At 43.0% G+C, this 17,692-nt stretch overlaps 1 protein-coding gene across 4 annotated transcripts in view; it reads right to left on the reverse strand.

Moving 5' to 3' along the window:
* Positions 1 to 17,692, reverse strand: part of ARHGEF10 (Rho guanine nucleotide exchange factor 10) — a 370,273-nt gene that overhangs the window by 128,596 nt on the left and 223,985 nt on the right. For all 4 annotated transcript variants that reach the window (XM_029595755.1, XM_029595756.1, XM_029595757.1 and 1 more), the window contains exons 17-21: positions 14,298 to 14,443; positions 12,510 to 12,685; positions 3,906 to 4,021; positions 2,852 to 2,979; positions 2,450 to 2,550 (exon numbers count right to left, since the gene is read on the reverse strand). In XM_029595755.1, the coding sequence (XP_029451615.1) occupies positions 2,450 to 2,550; positions 2,852 to 2,979; positions 3,906 to 4,021; positions 12,510 to 12,685; positions 14,298 to 14,443 (667 nt within the window). The remainder of the gene's footprint in view (positions 1 to 2,449; positions 2,551 to 2,851; positions 2,980 to 3,905; positions 4,022 to 12,509; positions 12,686 to 14,297; positions 14,444 to 17,692) is intronic.

Below are 17,692 nucleotides of genomic sequence, written 5' to 3' on the forward strand. Positions count from 1 at the left end.
TATTTTATGTTGGAAATGCAGTCTAAGAAGAAAATAAACTAAACTTAATCTTCTATATTTAAAAATAGAGTGGTTAGGTCTACAGTTATCTACTATAGGGTCAGGGCTGAGTTTAGAAGGGTATGGAGCCCAGGGTGAATCTACAGAATCAGGGCCCTGGAACACTGAATTTATAGTGTTGGGGAGCAGGGTCCCCAAAAAGTACAGGGCCCAGGGTGATCATCCTTGTTTGCTCCCTCTTAAGGGGGGGCCCTGATCTGGGTAAATATGCTTGGAGAATTTTAAACCTGCTCTGGCCCATGACCAGACTTATCCAGATAAACGTATTCAGATAGTGCTGAATATCAGCGCTACCTGGCTAAGTTTAAATCCTGCCCTCAGAATATCTCTATGGTACCCAGCTAAAATATCCAGCTAGCAGAAGGAATATTTAAAATCCCAGGTTTGTCTGCCTACATCCAGCACTTTGTTAGGATAAGTAAGTGAGTGAACCCTTTGGCCGAGATGGAATCACCCAGGGGAAGGAGCTCCGCGGGGCCTCACCATCAGGAGGCGGAGCCTCGGCTGTGGGATGGAGACGTAGAGACATGGAGGGTGACCCCTGGAGGGGGGCCACAGAACGGCAGCAGCTGCTGACGTCAGTCTTGTTTGAGACAAGAGTCAAAGGAGGAAGCGGCAATACCCGAGGAGCGGGGGTGCCGAGAAATACAGTCACTAGCACACTGAATCAGTAGTGGAGAATGCAGGGAGGTTCCTTGGTGGAAGAACACGGTAGTGATCCGCAGAACAGGGTGCACCAGCGAGGGTTCTTCAGATGATACACGGCACGGCACAGGTCCACAGCACAGGGGGGAACCCGGAAGTAAGTCCTCACGGCAATGGTCCGCAGAGCGGGGTACACCAGCGAGGGTTCCTCAGATGATATCACCGAGTGGGTCCGCAGAGCAGGGGGGAACCCGGAAGGGAGTCCTTGAGGCAATGGTCCGCAGAGCAGGGTACACCAGCGGGGATTCCCACATAATCAAGGCACAGATCCAGAATTGGTACTCACAGCAGCATGAAGTAAGCAGAAGTCCCGTAGAGAGCCTTAGGAGAAGGCAAGCTGGAAACCGGGTGAAAGGCCCTCCGAGGAGCGGATAGCCAAGAGACGAGGGGGGGCACCCGAGGAGAAGGTCCCAGTAGTCTCACACCACGGAAGCAAACCGGAATAAGCAGAGTAGAAGCTGTAACAACAGCAAGTGAACTTGTTGCCAAGTCGCCGGCTGTCTGGGCAGGCCAGATTAAATATGAGAGCAGAGTGACGTCATCTGGTAGGGATGCCCCCAAGGTTCCCGCCATGATGTAGTTAAAGCTGGTTGGGAGGTACGCGCGCGCCTAAGGAACCCCACAGGTAAGATGGCAGTCGGGAGCTTCCACGCTGCTCGGATAGGCCCGGGAACAGAGGCCAGAAGGCCGGTGGTAGCTGGCTGAAGCCGCGAGTTCGCCCAACGGATCCAAGGTTGTGAAAAGGGAGGTGAGCAATGGCGGCCGCAGCCATCTGTGGCCGCAGAGCGTAACACTTAGCCTTTTGAATATGTACTTCTTAGTGAGTTTTCTGGCAAATATTGTAAATTTTTATAATTACTGTATAAAACCATAGAAGTACAAAAATCAATCTAAAACCCCTTGTCTAGGTCAATAATTATCTATAAACCAATAGCTAACTAGCCCCTTTTGTTTGAATGCTTCCTGCAATCTTGCCAACATAAGAGTACATTTTGCAGTTTTGCTGAAAAAAAGTAGCTCCTGGCAAACCTATGGTGTTTACGAAAACTAAACAAATTTAAAAAGATGTCAGCAGTGGCTTTTACAAGAGACAGCAACCTTAGGGGGAGGTGGATAAAGAAGAACCTGGAGTGGGATGGGAAGGGGGGGAAAAGAGGAAAACCTGGGGGTGAAAAGAGAACTCAGGAAATAAACCAGGAGGATAAGGGAGGGTATACAGAGGAATCTGGGGAGACTGGGGGCTGAGGAAAAGGAGAGCAACTGGGGCCACACAGTGTGGTTAAGCCCAAGGATCCCATAGTCTGTGCCATTTGCCCTCTGCTTTGAGACTGCAACCCAGTAAAGAGGAAAGAGCAAGCGCAGAGCAGGCAGCTACCTCCCTCGGCCCCGGAAGGAGAGAGCACGAGGTTAGTCATACTAAAAAAAAAAAACAATAAAAAAAACCCGGACCCCATTATACTGCTCCCGCAATTTAATATGGGTTCCCACTTGCCTATAATATTTCATAAATACTATTTCTAGCGACATCAACAAAATCCTGCTTTTCAACTCTAATTCCATCCTTGAGCTTCAAATGCACAACTGATTTTCCTGTCATTTTAAAGTCAGCTAGGGGCATTATAACGATTCACATTCCCTACCATTCATGTGATTTTTCACCTAGCTTAATGGAATCCACACTTACCAAGGGCAAGCTTGGCCATCTGCAGATTACTGACCCAGGACTGTTTCGTGGTAGGGGTGCAGGTATTAAAAATTGCAGTGAAGAACGTAGGCCGTCCAGACCTACCAGAAATGTGTAAAAAGGAAAAAAAAAAGTTTAACAGAATGTTGGAAATGCAAGAATCATAGCAACAGAGATATGATAACGTACAGTCCCTCACACTCCTGCAGTAGGGATACATAATTTAAACCTCACCGTAGGGCAAGCTGTAACATCACAACACTGTTCAAGATATTTGCACGGCACAAACACAAGGCCCCCATAAAGTGGAGCAGCAACTGTTCGGCGAGCTCATGTCACTGCCTGCTGCACACACAGTACTCATGCTCAGAAAAAAAGATTTAGAAAGAAATCACTACCAACTTGTCAAGCTTCCCAGGAAGCTGCAGCTGAATTCTGCAGCGATCTGCTGCCCGGATTTCATCTTCTTTTTTTAGAATAAGCTTCTGTAAACCACAAGTCCAGTCCTGAGCCACTACTTGATTTAAATTCTGTAAGAAGAACAAAACAACAACAACAAAAATGGCAACCGAGTCACATGGTAAAAACCTGGTGCTGTATCAACAGAAGCTGTGAAGGCTAGGCCGGCTCATCCTTGCACAGAATTCCCTGTAGCATCTAGCTTGCTTCCTGCTAGTCTGGATCATATTGGAGAGGGCTGATTGTAAATATTGCATTGTAACCACAACAGATCATTTATTTACTTTTCCAAGTTAGTGGAAAACAGTTATTTATGCAAAAGGTATAAAAACATAAGAAATGAAGAGACTGATACTTCAGAAGAGCTCAGCTCCTAAGTTTAGGTACCTAATTTAGATTCCTATTTTCAGCCCAAACTTAAGAGCCTAAGAGGATAACTTTTGAAACCGTCCACGTGCACCTTTATACAGGTGTATGTGGGCCCACACAAATTTACTACTGCATTTCCTAACCTGCGTGCAAATAATATGCGCAGGTTATGAAATATGAGTACATCTGTGCACAAACATGCTTGTGTATGTAAAAACCCATGAGCCACACAAATTTACTTTTCTAAGTAATCTCTAGATCTGGTTCTGAATTATCAGTTGGCTAGCTGAAACTTTGCATTCGAGGTAGTGGCCCCACTCACCCTGACCTAGTAACACCACTATGGGGTAAAGAGAGATAAAAGGGCTTGGAAATAAGCTAAAAGCAGGAATGACAGAGCCAAGAACCAGGCAAGTTATTTTGAAGAATTTAGCTTGCATCACTTTTTAAATTTGAACAATTGTTGAGATTAGAGCATCAAATTCACTTATATCAAATTTTAAAATGCTTGGATATAATTTGCTTGATAATGAGAGCTTGTTTTTTCCCCCCACTGGTTCTCATCTGTTACTTTTATTTTCCCTTCATGTATTTCAGATCTGGATTTTGAACTGGAACAATTAATTACCTGATAGTTTCCTTTAAGATTTCCAACTAACTGCGTGATTTGACTGACTACATTCAAGTCATGTAACAGGTTCTGCAAATCATGATAGAGTTGTCCTGGCCCCATGTAAAATTTATCTGAAATACATAAAAATAACATTGCAGTTATAGCATATATATGTGTGGCATATCTAAATGCATTGCTGTATATCACGTCTAAACGCACACATCTGCAAATACAAATGCACATATGCTATTAATCTTTCTGTGTCATTAGAGGGCCATTTTAACCAGGTAATTAAAGGAAAATTTTCAGTCAAAACAAAGTGTCTTGAAATTCGGCTGAAATTTTCCTAAATATAGGCAATCAAAGTTTTGCTGCCTAGATTAAGGCTGCTCAGCCTTGCCTGAAAACAGGTTTCTTGAGTGAAATCCCTCCTTGCCTCCCATCCAGACCTGCAATCCCACAGGACCGCCATGGATCCCCTCCCTCTCACTGCCCAATATAATAAGAATCATACTAACAGAGTCACAAACTAAGAGGATTGTTTACTAAGCTGTGATGTGTGTGAGAATGTGTGTGATTCGCCGCAGCTCCCATTATCGACAACAGGGACTATTCATGCACATCACAGCTCAGAAAACAGCCACCTATATGACCTGAAACAAAAACATCTTAATCACAACTAAAACAGTGATCGAATATGCATTAAAGTCCCAATAATAAATAAACTAAAATCACAAATAGCTGAAGCATTATCATTAACGTAAGAAGATGAGATGACCAGGAGGGCAATTTTCAGAAACCATTGAGCAGGCTAAATATTTATTTATAAACATTTGATATTCTGCCTTTGCCAGGCTGTGTTCAAGATGGATTATAATCAAATTTATAATTAAATTCCTGTTACATTTTCTATTAGTTTACAATAAGCATAGGGAACATGAAAGAGTATATAAGGAGGGGTATATAACATATGATTAGATGTCCTCCTAAGAAAAATGATAGAAACTTGGCCCTCCTATCATGCCTTTACTTAATGTATAAACTCCAGGATTTAGGAGGGGGTGGGTTTTTGGATGTGCAGCCCTTGCTTGTGTGTTAAGGACTAGGAAGGTTGAATTTGTAGTGTATATTGGTGCCCTTATAGAAAGCACCTGCCTAGCTGTGGGTTATTTTACCCCAAGACTTTGCATCTGTTTATCGTTAAAAACTGCCTTAAGAACATAAGAAATTGCCATGCTGGGTCAGACCAAGGGTCCATCAAGCCCAGCATCCTGTTTCCAACAGAGGCCAAAACCAGGCCACAAGAACCTGGCAATTACCCAAACACTAAGAAGATCCCATGCTACTGATGCAATTAATTCTCCAACATTCGCCGATTCAAGGGAAACCTTGTTCAGTGGTCTTTCTTGTGTACGGTGGCTCTGTTCAAGGATAACCAATTTGTGGTTATCCTTTTCATTTGCCCCGTATATTACTCTTTATTATTCAAACTTTAGTACTTATTTTCCTTATTTTATTTTCTCCTTTTAATTTTTACTTATGAAATCCCTTCTCCCTGACTGTTTATCCGACCCACTTGTATATTCTTATGGTCATATACTTATCAATATACTTATCAAGGCCGCCGCCTCTGTCTCTTCTCATGGGGTCAGTTGGTGTATACTGATGCAATTAATAGCTTTGGCTATTCCCTAAGTAAAATTGATTAATAGCCCTTAATGGACTTCTCCTCCAAGAACTTATCCAAACCTTTTTTGAACCCGGCTACACTAACTGCACTAACCACATCCTCTGGCAACAAATTCCAGAGCTGTATTGTGCATTGAGTGAAAAAGAATTTTCTCCGATTAGTCTTAAATGTGCTACTTGCTAACTTCATGGAATGCCCCCTAGTCCTTCTATTATTCGGAAGTGAAAATAACAGAGTCACATCTACTCGTTCAAGACCTTTCATGATCTTAAAGACCTCCATCATATCCCCCCTCAGCCGTCTCTTCTCCAAGCTGAACAGCCCTAACCTCTTCAGCCTTTCCTCATAGGGAAGCTGTTCCATCCCCTTTCTCATTTTGGTTGCCCTTCTCTGTACCTTCTCCATCGCAACTATATCTTTTTTGAGATGCGGCAACCAGAATTGTACACAGTATTCAAGGTGTGGTTTCACCATGGAGCGATATAGAGGCATTATGACATTTTCCGTTCTATTAACCATTCCCTTCTTAATAATTCCTAACATTCTTTTTGCTTTGACTGCTGCAGCACACTGAGCCGACAATTTTAAAGTATTATCCACTATGATGCCTAGATCTTTTTCCAGGGTGGTAGCTCCTAATATGGAACCTAACATCGTGCAACTACAGCAATGGTTATTTTTCCCTATATGCAACACCTTGCACTTGTCCACATTAAATTTCAGCTGCCATTTGGATGCCCAATCTTCCAGTCTTGCAAGGTCCTCCTGTAATGTATCACAGTCTGCTTGTGATTTAACTACTCTGAATAATTTTGTATCATCCGCAAATTTGATAACCTCACTCGTCGTATTCCTTTCCAGATCATTTATATATATATTGAAAAGCACTGGTAAAAAGTACCTGCGTAAATCTGTGCCTTCTTTTTCTACAGATATATTTTGCCTTCAAAACAATGCAGATGCTTTCACCCAGTTAAGTGGCGGACATCTAGGAATAGCATAAGGTATGATCGCAATAAGAGTCAGTATAATGAAGGATACCATAGTGCAGATACATTAGAATTATTTTTAAAGAGGCAGATACCAAGTGCAGTGGAAGTAAAGTCAAGATGAGGAAGTCAGGTGGTAGCTGATGATACAATTTTGGTAGTCAAGGGATAGAAAACTGCCTCTGTCATCAACTGTCACAGCTGTCACATTGTTTTCTTTATTTTTGAGTGAATTTAGGGAAAGGCCTGGGTGAACAGCCAAGCCTTAATTCTTTTCCTGGAAATATGGTAAGATGTCTCAGGCATGGGGTAGTGGTATCTTGTTCCATAGTTTGGGGCACAGTAATTGAATGCATGACGTTTGGGACAAATTAATCTGGCGGTAACCAGAGGGGGAGAGAATAGAAGGGTCATTTGGGAGAAACAAACTTCTCTTGTGGGAGTATATGAGAACAGAAGCTGGGAGAGATACTCAGGGGCCAGGCTGTTTACACACTTCAAGATAAAACAAAGAATTGTGAATTGAATCCTGTATTCGACCGGGAGCCAGTGCAATTGATTTAAGATTGGTTTTGTGTGGTTGGTTGTTTTAGCCTCTACCAAACACTAATATACCTAGGTAAATTGGCTGTGAAAATTGTCCGCCACTTAACTGGGTAAAAGCATCTGCATTGTTTTGAAGACAAAAGATATCTGTAGAAAAAGGCGGCACAGATTTTTACCAAGGTAGTTTTTAACGATAAACAGATGCAAAGTCTTGGGGTAAAATAACCCACCGCTAGGCAGGTGCTTTCTATAAGGGCACCAATATACACTACAAATTCAACCTTCCTAGTCCTTAACGCACAAGCAAGGGCTGCACATCCATAAACCCATCCCCTCCCAAATCCTGGAGTTTATACATTAAGTAAAGGCATGATAGGAGGGCCAAGTTTCTAACATTTTTCTTAGGAGGATGTAACTGTTACAAGTCCCGCTTCCCTGGTGATGGAATTCCATAGGCAGGGCCTTACTCTTAATTCTGTAAATGGAGATACCACAAGAAGCGCTTCACTGCCCAAATGCAAACCAGTCAGGTTGTATCGAGCAAAAGTGAAGGGACTGAGTTCATGTAAAGCCTTGAAAGATAAGGTCAACATTTTGAATTCAATGTGCTCTCTAACAGGGAGCCAGTGAAGCTCCTTTAAAATGGGAGTGATCCTACTGTAAAGAGCTTACAGTTATTTAATAAACAGGCCACTGAATTTTGGACCAAATGGAAGGCTGATGGAGAGGGTAATTTCCAAAACCTATTAAGTGGGTATACAGATATTTATTTTATGCATGTCATGATGGAATAAACACTGAAAAATTGGATTTGTGGAATATAAGAGGTTAAATAAATATATATATATTTACTCATATGGAGACTATTAGGTCTCCACTAGATGGCCCTAGTTCCCAGCCCTTGGTTAGACAGCAGAAAAAGGGCACACCATTTGATACAGCACCTTCCCCAGAGGATGGCTGGATTGGAAAACCCATTAGAGGGGGCTAGCCCATGCTAGGGAGTGGCAGTGAGGATTTGATTTTCAGGGAGGTGGAGTGATTTTGTGTGTGCTCTCCAACAGGCCGATACAGTAAAAAACGTGGGAGAGCGGGCGAGCACCCGCTCTCCCGGTGTGCGCACAGGACAATCTCCTGTGCTCGTGATAAAGTAAGTTAATTTATTTAAATTAGGCCTGGTGGTAAAAAGAGGCACTAGGGACACTAGCATGTCCCTAGCGCCTCTTTTTGGACAGGAGTGGCGGCTGTCAGCGGGTTTGACAGCAGACGCTCAATTTTGCCTGCGTCGGTTCTCGAGCCCGCTGACAGCCACGGGCTTGGAAACCGGACGCCGGCAAAATTGAGCGTCCAGTTTTCGGCCCATCAGCCGCGGGCCGAATTCAAATTTTTTTTTTTTTTTTACTTTTTTACTCTTCGGGACCTTCAACTTCATATCGCTATGCTTTTCTGTGCACTTTCCTGGTGCCGGAAGAAATTAGCGCCGACCTTTGGGTCGGCGCTAATTTCTCAAAGTAAAATGTGCGGCTTGGTTGCACATTTTTCTTTCTGAATCGCGCGCGCATACCTAATAGGGCCATCAACATGCATTTGCATGCATTTGCATGTTGAGGGTGCTATTAGGTGCCGCGGGTTGGACGCGCATTTTCCTCCCCTTACTGAATAAGGGGTAAGGGAAAACGCGTGTCCAAGAGCAGGCTAACAGTACGCTCCTTCGGAGCGCACTGTATTGGCCTGCAAGTTAGGTCCCCAGCTTAGCACAGAAAGGAGAGACACTGCCCTGCCAGGTTCTCCTGATAGGGCTGGAGGGAAGAAAGAGAGAGTCATGCAAGTAAGAAGTTTTGCTGTTTTTCTTGATTTTTGCAGTTTTGACCTGTACGATTCCTGGCAGGCTGTATCTCCAGCTCAGGGTGGTCAAGAGGGAACGGTGTACCTCTTTACCCAGCTCAAGAGGAGGTAACAGTGATCAGTTAAAGAAGAGAGAAGGTTTTCCCTGGAGAAGGTTGTCTAGCCACAGAGGGAAGGAAGCTGTTTTCTGTCATCCTTCCTTACCCAGAGCTGGAAGCTGTAAGGACTGCTTTTCAGTACTTGGTCTTTCTTCCTGGAAGGTTTGAACCAATCTTTTGAAGAGGAACTGGAGGAAAAGAAGAGGAGAAGGACAACTGGAGACCCCCAATGGAGTTTCCACCCCTGGTTGGAGTGCAGGATTCTTTGTGGCCCTCAGGTAATCTGATAGGAGATCCAGTCACAGTTAGGACACCCCAGCCCACTTGGGGCACTTATTATCCCCTTCCATGGAAGATAAGCAAGTTTCAAAGCCCTGCCTGGAGGTTCATGTAAATCTAAGGAACCTGGATGTAATTGGACATTGTTTTCTGCACCTCTTGTTTTTTTTTTTTTTTTGGGGGGGGGGGTTTGTTTTTTAATCAATCACAGTAAACTTTAATTTGAACATCCACCCAAAGACTCCAGCTTGGCTTCTAAGTGTATCTGTCCCAAAGAGCTATGGTAACACACACACACGGGAAAAAAATAGTGCCTGAGCCAAGAAGGTTAATCCCACCCCCACAGAAAAGAATCCACCCATTCAGGACAAAAGTAGTGAGGAAGTAGCAGAGAAGGAAGCGCCCAAAATAAGTCTTTTATGTTCCCTTAGGATAACATTCTCATCCTTGGGGAAAAAGGGTTACACTTACATAAAACATGCATCCCCCATTATTGTGAGTATACGTGTGCACGCTGCTCCTGTGGGGGGAGGGGGGCGGGGGAGGCTAAAGGAAATCTCTCTGCTTACTTTTTATGTGAGGGCTCTGCATCTGCTTCAAAGCAGGTGTAAAGTATATGGGGGTACAAGGTACTCGATTTCTCTCACTGGTATGAATTTTCAAAGGAAAACTAGTCTGGGTACAGAAAAAAAAAAATCACCGGTGCACATCCTTGTGATTTTTACAAGCATGTATTTAAATGTGGATATGGTAAGTTACACCTGCTTAACTTGCTGTGCATAAGACTTTGCAGGCAATTGGCAGTACCCGGGAATTTTCAAAGGGAACTTATGCGCTTTGAAAATCTGGGTTGGCGTCTGCAGGTAAATTGTACCCCCAGTCATTAGTCCACCACGGGCTGCTGACAATGACCCTCCCTAGGGCTAATTTTATAATGTGGCACATAAGTCAACAGTAAATATGTGCATAAGTTACAATTTTCAAAGCAGACTTACACAAATTCACAATATGAAAATTATCTCGGCAAAACTAAACACCTAATTACACCTATTTGGTGCATGCAGTTTTGTCAAGATAATTTTAGAATCAGAAAGTTTGCACAAAAGTCCCAAACTTGCTTAGATTCCATCGCTGAAATGCCTGTCCCCTATGTGCATAAAAGTAGAAACTGTGACAGTTGTCATCTGTGAGTTGCCCCAGAAACAAGCAGTTGAGTGCCAGGGGAGCCAAGTACAGACCACCACCGATAAAGAGACTTCCACCTAGGCCAGCCACCTTCCCTTCGGGTTGGTGGCTGGCCTAGGTGGAAGTCATTGACCATTAGCTGGCCTGGTGCTAGTGGTCAATGAGGAATGAAAAGTGGGATTAGACCCTGGCACAAACAGGGAATGAGAGATCTTGAACAGAGTAAGGGGCAGGAATGAACCAGAAATCCAGGAAGCCCAAGTAGAAAAACTAATAGGAGCGCTGAAGATAGAAGCTGAAGATAATGTAATCTTCTGGATACAAGAACCAGGTCTGGCAACTGATTGCTGAAATTGCCTCAATATAAGTACAGGCCTATAAAGGAAAAAGATGGCCACCAGGGGGAAATGAGGAGCACAGAGCTGGGAAGACTAGACAGACAATTCAAGCGGTTCCCAGCACCACCTGCAGGCTGGAGGAGCACTCAACAGCTGCTTACAGAAATGTAAAACATGACGAAAGAAAAAAAAACGATTCAGCCATCCACATCAACTATTCAGCTTTACAATCCCTACCATTCCCTCAGAAATCCTCCATGTTTATCCCATGCTTTCTTGAATTCATATATTGTCTTTGTTTCCACCAACTCCACGGGGAAACTACTCCATGCATCAACCATCCTCTGTGAAGAAACATTTCCTTAGATTACTCCTGAGTCGACCCCCTTCCATCCTCATCCCATGATCCCGTGTTCTAGAGCCTCATTTCCTTTGAAAGAGGTTTGCCTCCTGTGCATGGAAACCTTGGAGGTATTTAAACGTCACTATCATAGTTCCCCTATCCCACCTTTCCTCTAGGGTATACATGTTTAGCTCTTTAAGTCTGTACCCATATGCTTTGGCACAAACACCAATGACCATTTTAGTAGCCACCCTCTGAATAGACTCCATCCTATTTATATTCTTTTCAGAAGCTGTCGCCAGAACTGCATAAATTACTCCAACTGAGGTCTCTGCAGGGATTTCTAGAGGGCCAATATCACCTTATTTTTTCTGCTAATCATTCCTCTCCATACACAGCCAAGTATCTTTCTCACTTTTGCTGCTGCCTTATCCACCCATTTTGCCACCTTAAGATCAGATACAATCACCTCCAGATCCTGCCCTTCTTTTGTGCTCGGAAGAATTTCACCCCCTGTGCCATACCTCTCTGTGCAATTTTTGCATCCTAAATGCATAACTGCAGTTTTTAGCATTAAATCTTAACTGCTAGACCCTAGGTCAGCCCTCAAGCTTCACTAGAAATTGTTCTGACAGCAATGCTGGTAGCATGTTCTTCTAGCATTACTGTCAGAGGAATGTTTGGAAGCAAGAAAGAGAAGACCTCACTCCCGGTTGGGGTTTTTTTAATCAGATAAGGGCTGAATATAGCTGGGCAAGCCATTAAAACGGATAACTATTACGTTGTATGTCTAAATGGCTTTTGAATATGGACCTCCTAGTTTAGAGGATTACATCCTTCTTTCTCCAGATACCCATCTTTCCTCTGACCACAGGCAGCAATTCTAGTGCATTCAGTGTCACGGGCAACCAAATTATTGCTCTCTAACACCACATCTGGATGAAGATGGAGATCAAAATCATTTAGGTCCTCTATGTTAGGTCTAAAAGGATTGGTTATTGACTGAGGTTCTATCCTTTTAAGGTATTAACATCTATTCAAGTTCTAACTACTTTGGCTTTATTACTGGAATCTACCTGACCTACAACTGGATAAATCCTCCCACCCCAGAAAGGCAAATAATTAAAACTGGTTAACTCAAGGAAAAAGCCAGAAAATCTAACCACAAAATAACCAAAAAATCAAGGACACCATTAACAATGCAGTGAATCTGCACGATGTTTCAGCACGTGATATGCCAGCAGGAGACCCTGCGTATACTATTGAGGTTTTCAACATCAAAAGAGTTATAACTATTTTCACTTACTTGGCGGTGTATTAACAGCAATCTTTTCAGCAACATGTTGAGGTGGATATCTATGATTTTCTCCTTGTTCTTCACTGCTTCCATACTCTATGACCTCTACATGTCCCAGTGGCACACTCCATTTTAGCAAGTACCTTTGGCTGGCCGATGCAATGTCACTGCTTTCCTGGGAAGAGCTAAAAGAAGCATGATTTTATTATGAATCATCAGAGAGAGGCTAACAAACAAAAAAAGAAAAAGAGGCGATTATGTCTCTGTACAGCTCACTGATGAGGCATCACCTGGAGGCTGTTTCTCAAAAAGGATAGGGAAAGGATAGAAGCAGCCCATAGAGAGGCAAACAAAATGGTGTGGGGTCTACACCAGAAGACTTAAAGAGGAGATTTGAGGTCCTAAAGGAGAGGAGAGATGGGGGGGGGAAGATATGATTATAGTCTTATAAATATCTGAAATATATAAAAAATGTATGAGAGACATTTTCCCATGGAAAGGAAGCTGTCATGACAAGAAACTCCACGGTGGTAGACTCAAGAACATTAGGAAATACTGTTCCCTGTAAAGGGTGGGAAATGCCTGAAATGCAAGAAGTAAATGAAGACAAAAATGGTGGCAGAAATCAAAAGTGTATGGGATAAACACACAGGATCCTTAGTGACAAGAGACTCGAAATGAAGCCCTGGGATAAAATGTGATAATTTTTCTGAATGTGGACAACCTGCCAGATATCATCCTACCCACTTAACCAGGTATCTTCAAAAGATATCCAGTTAAGTAGCAATATCTTATGAAAAAAAGAAAGAAAGGCCTGGGGCACTCCATGAAGTTAGCATGGGGCACATTTAAAACTAATCGGAGAAAGTTCTTTTTTACTCAACACACAATTAAACTCTGGAATTTGTTGCCAGAGGATGTGGTTAGTGCAGTTAGTATAGCTGTGTTTAAAAAAGGATTGGATAAGTTCTTGGAGGAGAAGTCCATTACCTGCTATTAAGTTCACTTAGAGAATAGCCACTGCCATTAGCAATGGTAACATGGAATAGACTTAGTTTTTGGGTACTTGCCAGGTTCTTATGGCCTGTATTGGCCACTGTTGGAAACAGGATGCTGGGCTTGATGGACCCTTGGTCTGACCCAGTATGGCATTTTCTTATGTTCTTATGTAAGCTGTTACTTTCCGAGACTACTCCTTAACTGCTAAATAAATCAAACCTTTCACAGTATGCATGTGATGTTTCTGCTTAAATAACCTTTCCTTAAAAAAAACAAACAAAAAAAAGGAGATGTGCACCATACTGTAAGAGACCTCTAACAAGCTGGTGCTTACACGCAGAGATCTCAGGGCCCAAGTTTATACATTTTGGTATTCATGAGCTGCACACTTTCCCATGATCCAGTAATATATAGCTGTGCACCATACACAGTTTCCGTGGTGCCTGCCTGGAGCATACAGTACTTAACATAAATGAAATGTTTGATGGCAATGATCTTATTTCATTATGGAACAAGAAATGCATTTATTTGTTGTCTTCAATCCTGCCACAGGATTCATATCTGCTTGTCCTCAGTCCGGCAAGAGCTTCTCAGTCATTTGTTTCTCAATATGTCACAAAATGCCACTACAGTTATTTCTAATCAGGCTCAGCCAACATGATCTAGTTGCCTTCTACTCAATGGTAGAAAGAGAAGGCTTACTTGGCTATTGCTGAGGGCCTGTGGTGATAGAAAGGACAAAAAGTTGAGAAGACAGTATTAGCTGAATGATCCTTATCACTGCAAGTAGATACTCACCGTGCATTAACCTTAGCGCACATTAACACATCGTTTAACATGAAGATTCGTCGTTCTTTGGTTTTGATAATCTCTCCTCTCTCATTGTAAACTGTTTCTACCATGTCATCTGATCGTATGAGATACCTGTTTCCACTGCTGAGAAGCTAAATTACAAAAGAAAAAAAAGAAAAACTCTCAGCTAGGTTGCATTACTATTTTGAGTGACAAAAAAGCCACAGATGGGGCCGGTCCATTAGCAGTGGTGAGAAGTCGGAGCTGCTCCAAAATAAGCTAGGTTCAGTTCCTTACTCTGGCTCTTTCCCCCCCTCAGGTTATTTGGCACTGGAAGAGCTGCTCATGGTGGAAAGGCTCCTGAAATGTCTCTACGGTGGAAGCATACGTATGATAAATTGAAAGATAGCCAATAAAAATAAACAAAGGGGGCAACTTTCAAAGGGCTTTTTCTGCGGGTAAGCACCCATTTACCTATGTAGAAAGCACTTTGAAAACTGCCCCTCCTCCCTCCCCCAGTATGGTGAAAAAGAGGTGGGGCCGGACTGGTCTTGGTCATGGGGAGTTTATTTTTAACTCTTTGTCCGTTCTTGCCGGCAGGGAGTTTGCACCTGCAGGTGATTTCAGTTTGAACTGCAGGTGATGGAGAGGTGATGGTCATAGTTATGAAGATAGAGTGATCAAATTTATATAATTGTCAAAAGGAACCTGCAAAGTCTTCACAATTGAAGCACCAAGGTGGTGTATTTTCTCCACTGTGCAGATTTAATCACTGACCTGGTGCTGTCTAGAATATCTTGTAATGACTCCATCTCTATAACTATCATGTTTGTGATTTTTTTTATTTTTTTTTTTTACATATACCCCTATGGTGCAGGGCTATATTTAGAGCAGGGCTTCTCAACCCTGTCTTGGTGACCCCATAATTCGGTCTGTTTTCAGGACAGTCACAATGAGTATGCATGAAACAAATTTGTGTATGCTGGGTCTTCAATGCATATAGATTTGTCTCATCTATATTCACTGTGAGGTCTCCAGGGCAGGTTTGAAGAGCTCTGCTTAGAAAGTTTCCAGCAGGGACAATCACTCCAGGCCCTGATTAGAAAGTAGCCCAGTGTTTTAAAGTCCATCTAGCCTACAAGCCAATCAGATATTTCCAACCCTCCCAGGACCTGTCCTGCCTTGCTATTTCATTTGTGAAAACATTCAGGAACCTTTCTACCATGACTCATTTATTTAGTTTTCCTGTTTTCCCCATTGACTATTTTATTTTAATTTTACTAGTAAAGCCGATATGCGACTCACTAAGAGGAAAGCTAAGCCAAACACTGGTGTTATGATGACATCAAACTACCAACCAAAGAGCAGCACTGGAAGCAGCTCTAGAGAGGACCACATACTACCCTCTAGTCCACAAGAGATTCCAGTAGGATACTGCCCTGGAAGAGATTACAGAGACAAGAGGGAAAATATGAACATCGTACATAAAGGCTCCTACCACAAGAGACAGGAGGGGAGGCTAGGAAGATGATAAACAGAAAGAGTCAGGTTTCATGATACTGAGTATCATGCTTGACAAACTGCTTGAAACAGCTGGCCAACATCAGTTGGACAGAGTCCTCCGGTGTACCAACTGGAATGAGAGATTTTACCACAACTTTGCAAAAGTTTACAATGGGACACATCTGATCACAGCACTGTGCACCGAGGAAACCAGTTCATTAACTGCTGGTGTTATGGCCTGATTTAAAAAAAAAAAAAAATTTAGATGAGAATGCTCTCTAGATCTAGCATTACCACAACCAAATACCTCCATGGTTCTCAGCTCTGTCCCTGGGGCCCAACCTCGCCCCGCCTCCCATATATACACACAAACATAAGATCCATTTTTCAAGATGCCAAAATATACAAATTAATCCAATTTACAGATCAAATGCCCTGCAAACAGAGGACAATTTTCAAAAGCCATTTACTTGTGTAAATGGCTACTTACATGGGTCAAAAGGGCTTTCTGAAAACTTCCCACAGCGTATGTATATTCCACAACACGTGGATTTTTACCCACACTCCCGTGCAGGCATTCCCAGGGCGGGATTAGGTCAGAGAGGAAACAACTCATGTAGTTTTACATTTTCAGAACTATGAGCATTGTTTTTCCCAGAAAAATATTTGCAGATGAAACAGGTGCAAATTTCTGTAGATACTTTTTCCTTTGTTAATTTTCAAAGGGATGCAGAGTTGCTTAAATGTATTAGGTGGTCTCCTAGGACAGCAGGATGTTAGTCCTCACACACATGGGTGACATTATTGGATGGAGTGCGGCATGGAAAGCTTATGTCAAAGTTTCTGGAACTTTGATTGTGCACACTGAGCATGCCCAGCATGCCCTAAATCACACGTCTATACGGGGTTCCTCTTCAGTCTCATAATATAGAATTTTGATTAAGAAAATAAAATAAAAAGCGGGTTTCGTGAGGACTAATATCCTGCTGTCCTAGGAGAACACCTGTTACAGGTAAGCAACTCTGCTTTCACCTAGGACAAGCAGGATGGTAGTCCTCACACATGGGTGAATACTTAGCTACAGGCTGCTCCCCAACATAAAAGGGGACCAACAGACACAAACCAGGTGCCAATGGGCACAATTAACAGTGCTGTTGGTAACAGAGGGGGAGACAGCCTGAACCCAAACAATGGGCCCTAGGCAGGAAGAGTTGGGTTCTACACCTCAAAGAGACTCCGAAGGACAGCCTGGCCAAACCTACTGTCACGTCGGCCACTCCTATCCAGGCAATAGTGAGATGTGAATGTGTGGAGAGAGCTCCACATTGCAGCCATGCAGATCTCCTTCATGGGAACTGCTTGCAAGTGGGCCACCAACGTTGCCATGGCTCTGACAGAATAAGCCTTGACATAACTCCTAAGATGCAGACCCACCTGGGCATAACAGAAGGAGATACAATCTGCTAGCAATTGGATAGTGTCTGTTTGGCAACGGCAACTCCCAACCTATTCAAGTCAAAATAAATAAAAAGTTGGTTGGACTATGGGCTTCTGTCCACTCCAGACAGAAGGCTAAGGCTCGCTTGCAATCCAAATTGTGCAGTGCTTGTTCGCCTTGGTGTGAAAGGGGCCTGAGAAAAATGTTGGCAGGACAATTGACTGGTTAAGATGGAAATACATCACCACCTTAGGCAGGAACTTAGGGTGTATATGCAAAACCACCATGTCATGATAAAATGTGGATAAGTCACTAAGGCCTGGAGCTCACTGACCCTGCACACTGAAGTGACCGCCATCAAAAATATAACCTTCCAGGTCAGGGACTTAAGGTCACAGGAGCACAACAGCTAAAAAGGAGCTTTCAACAGTGAGCTAGCACCACATTGTGTTAGGATCCT

This window comes from Rhinatrema bivittatum, chromosome 3, assembly GCF_901001135.1.
Source record: "Rhinatrema bivittatum chromosome 3, aRhiBiv1.1, whole genome shotgun sequence".
NCBI classification, from domain to species: Eukaryota; Metazoa; Chordata; class Amphibia; order Gymnophiona; family Rhinatrematidae; genus Rhinatrema; species Rhinatrema bivittatum.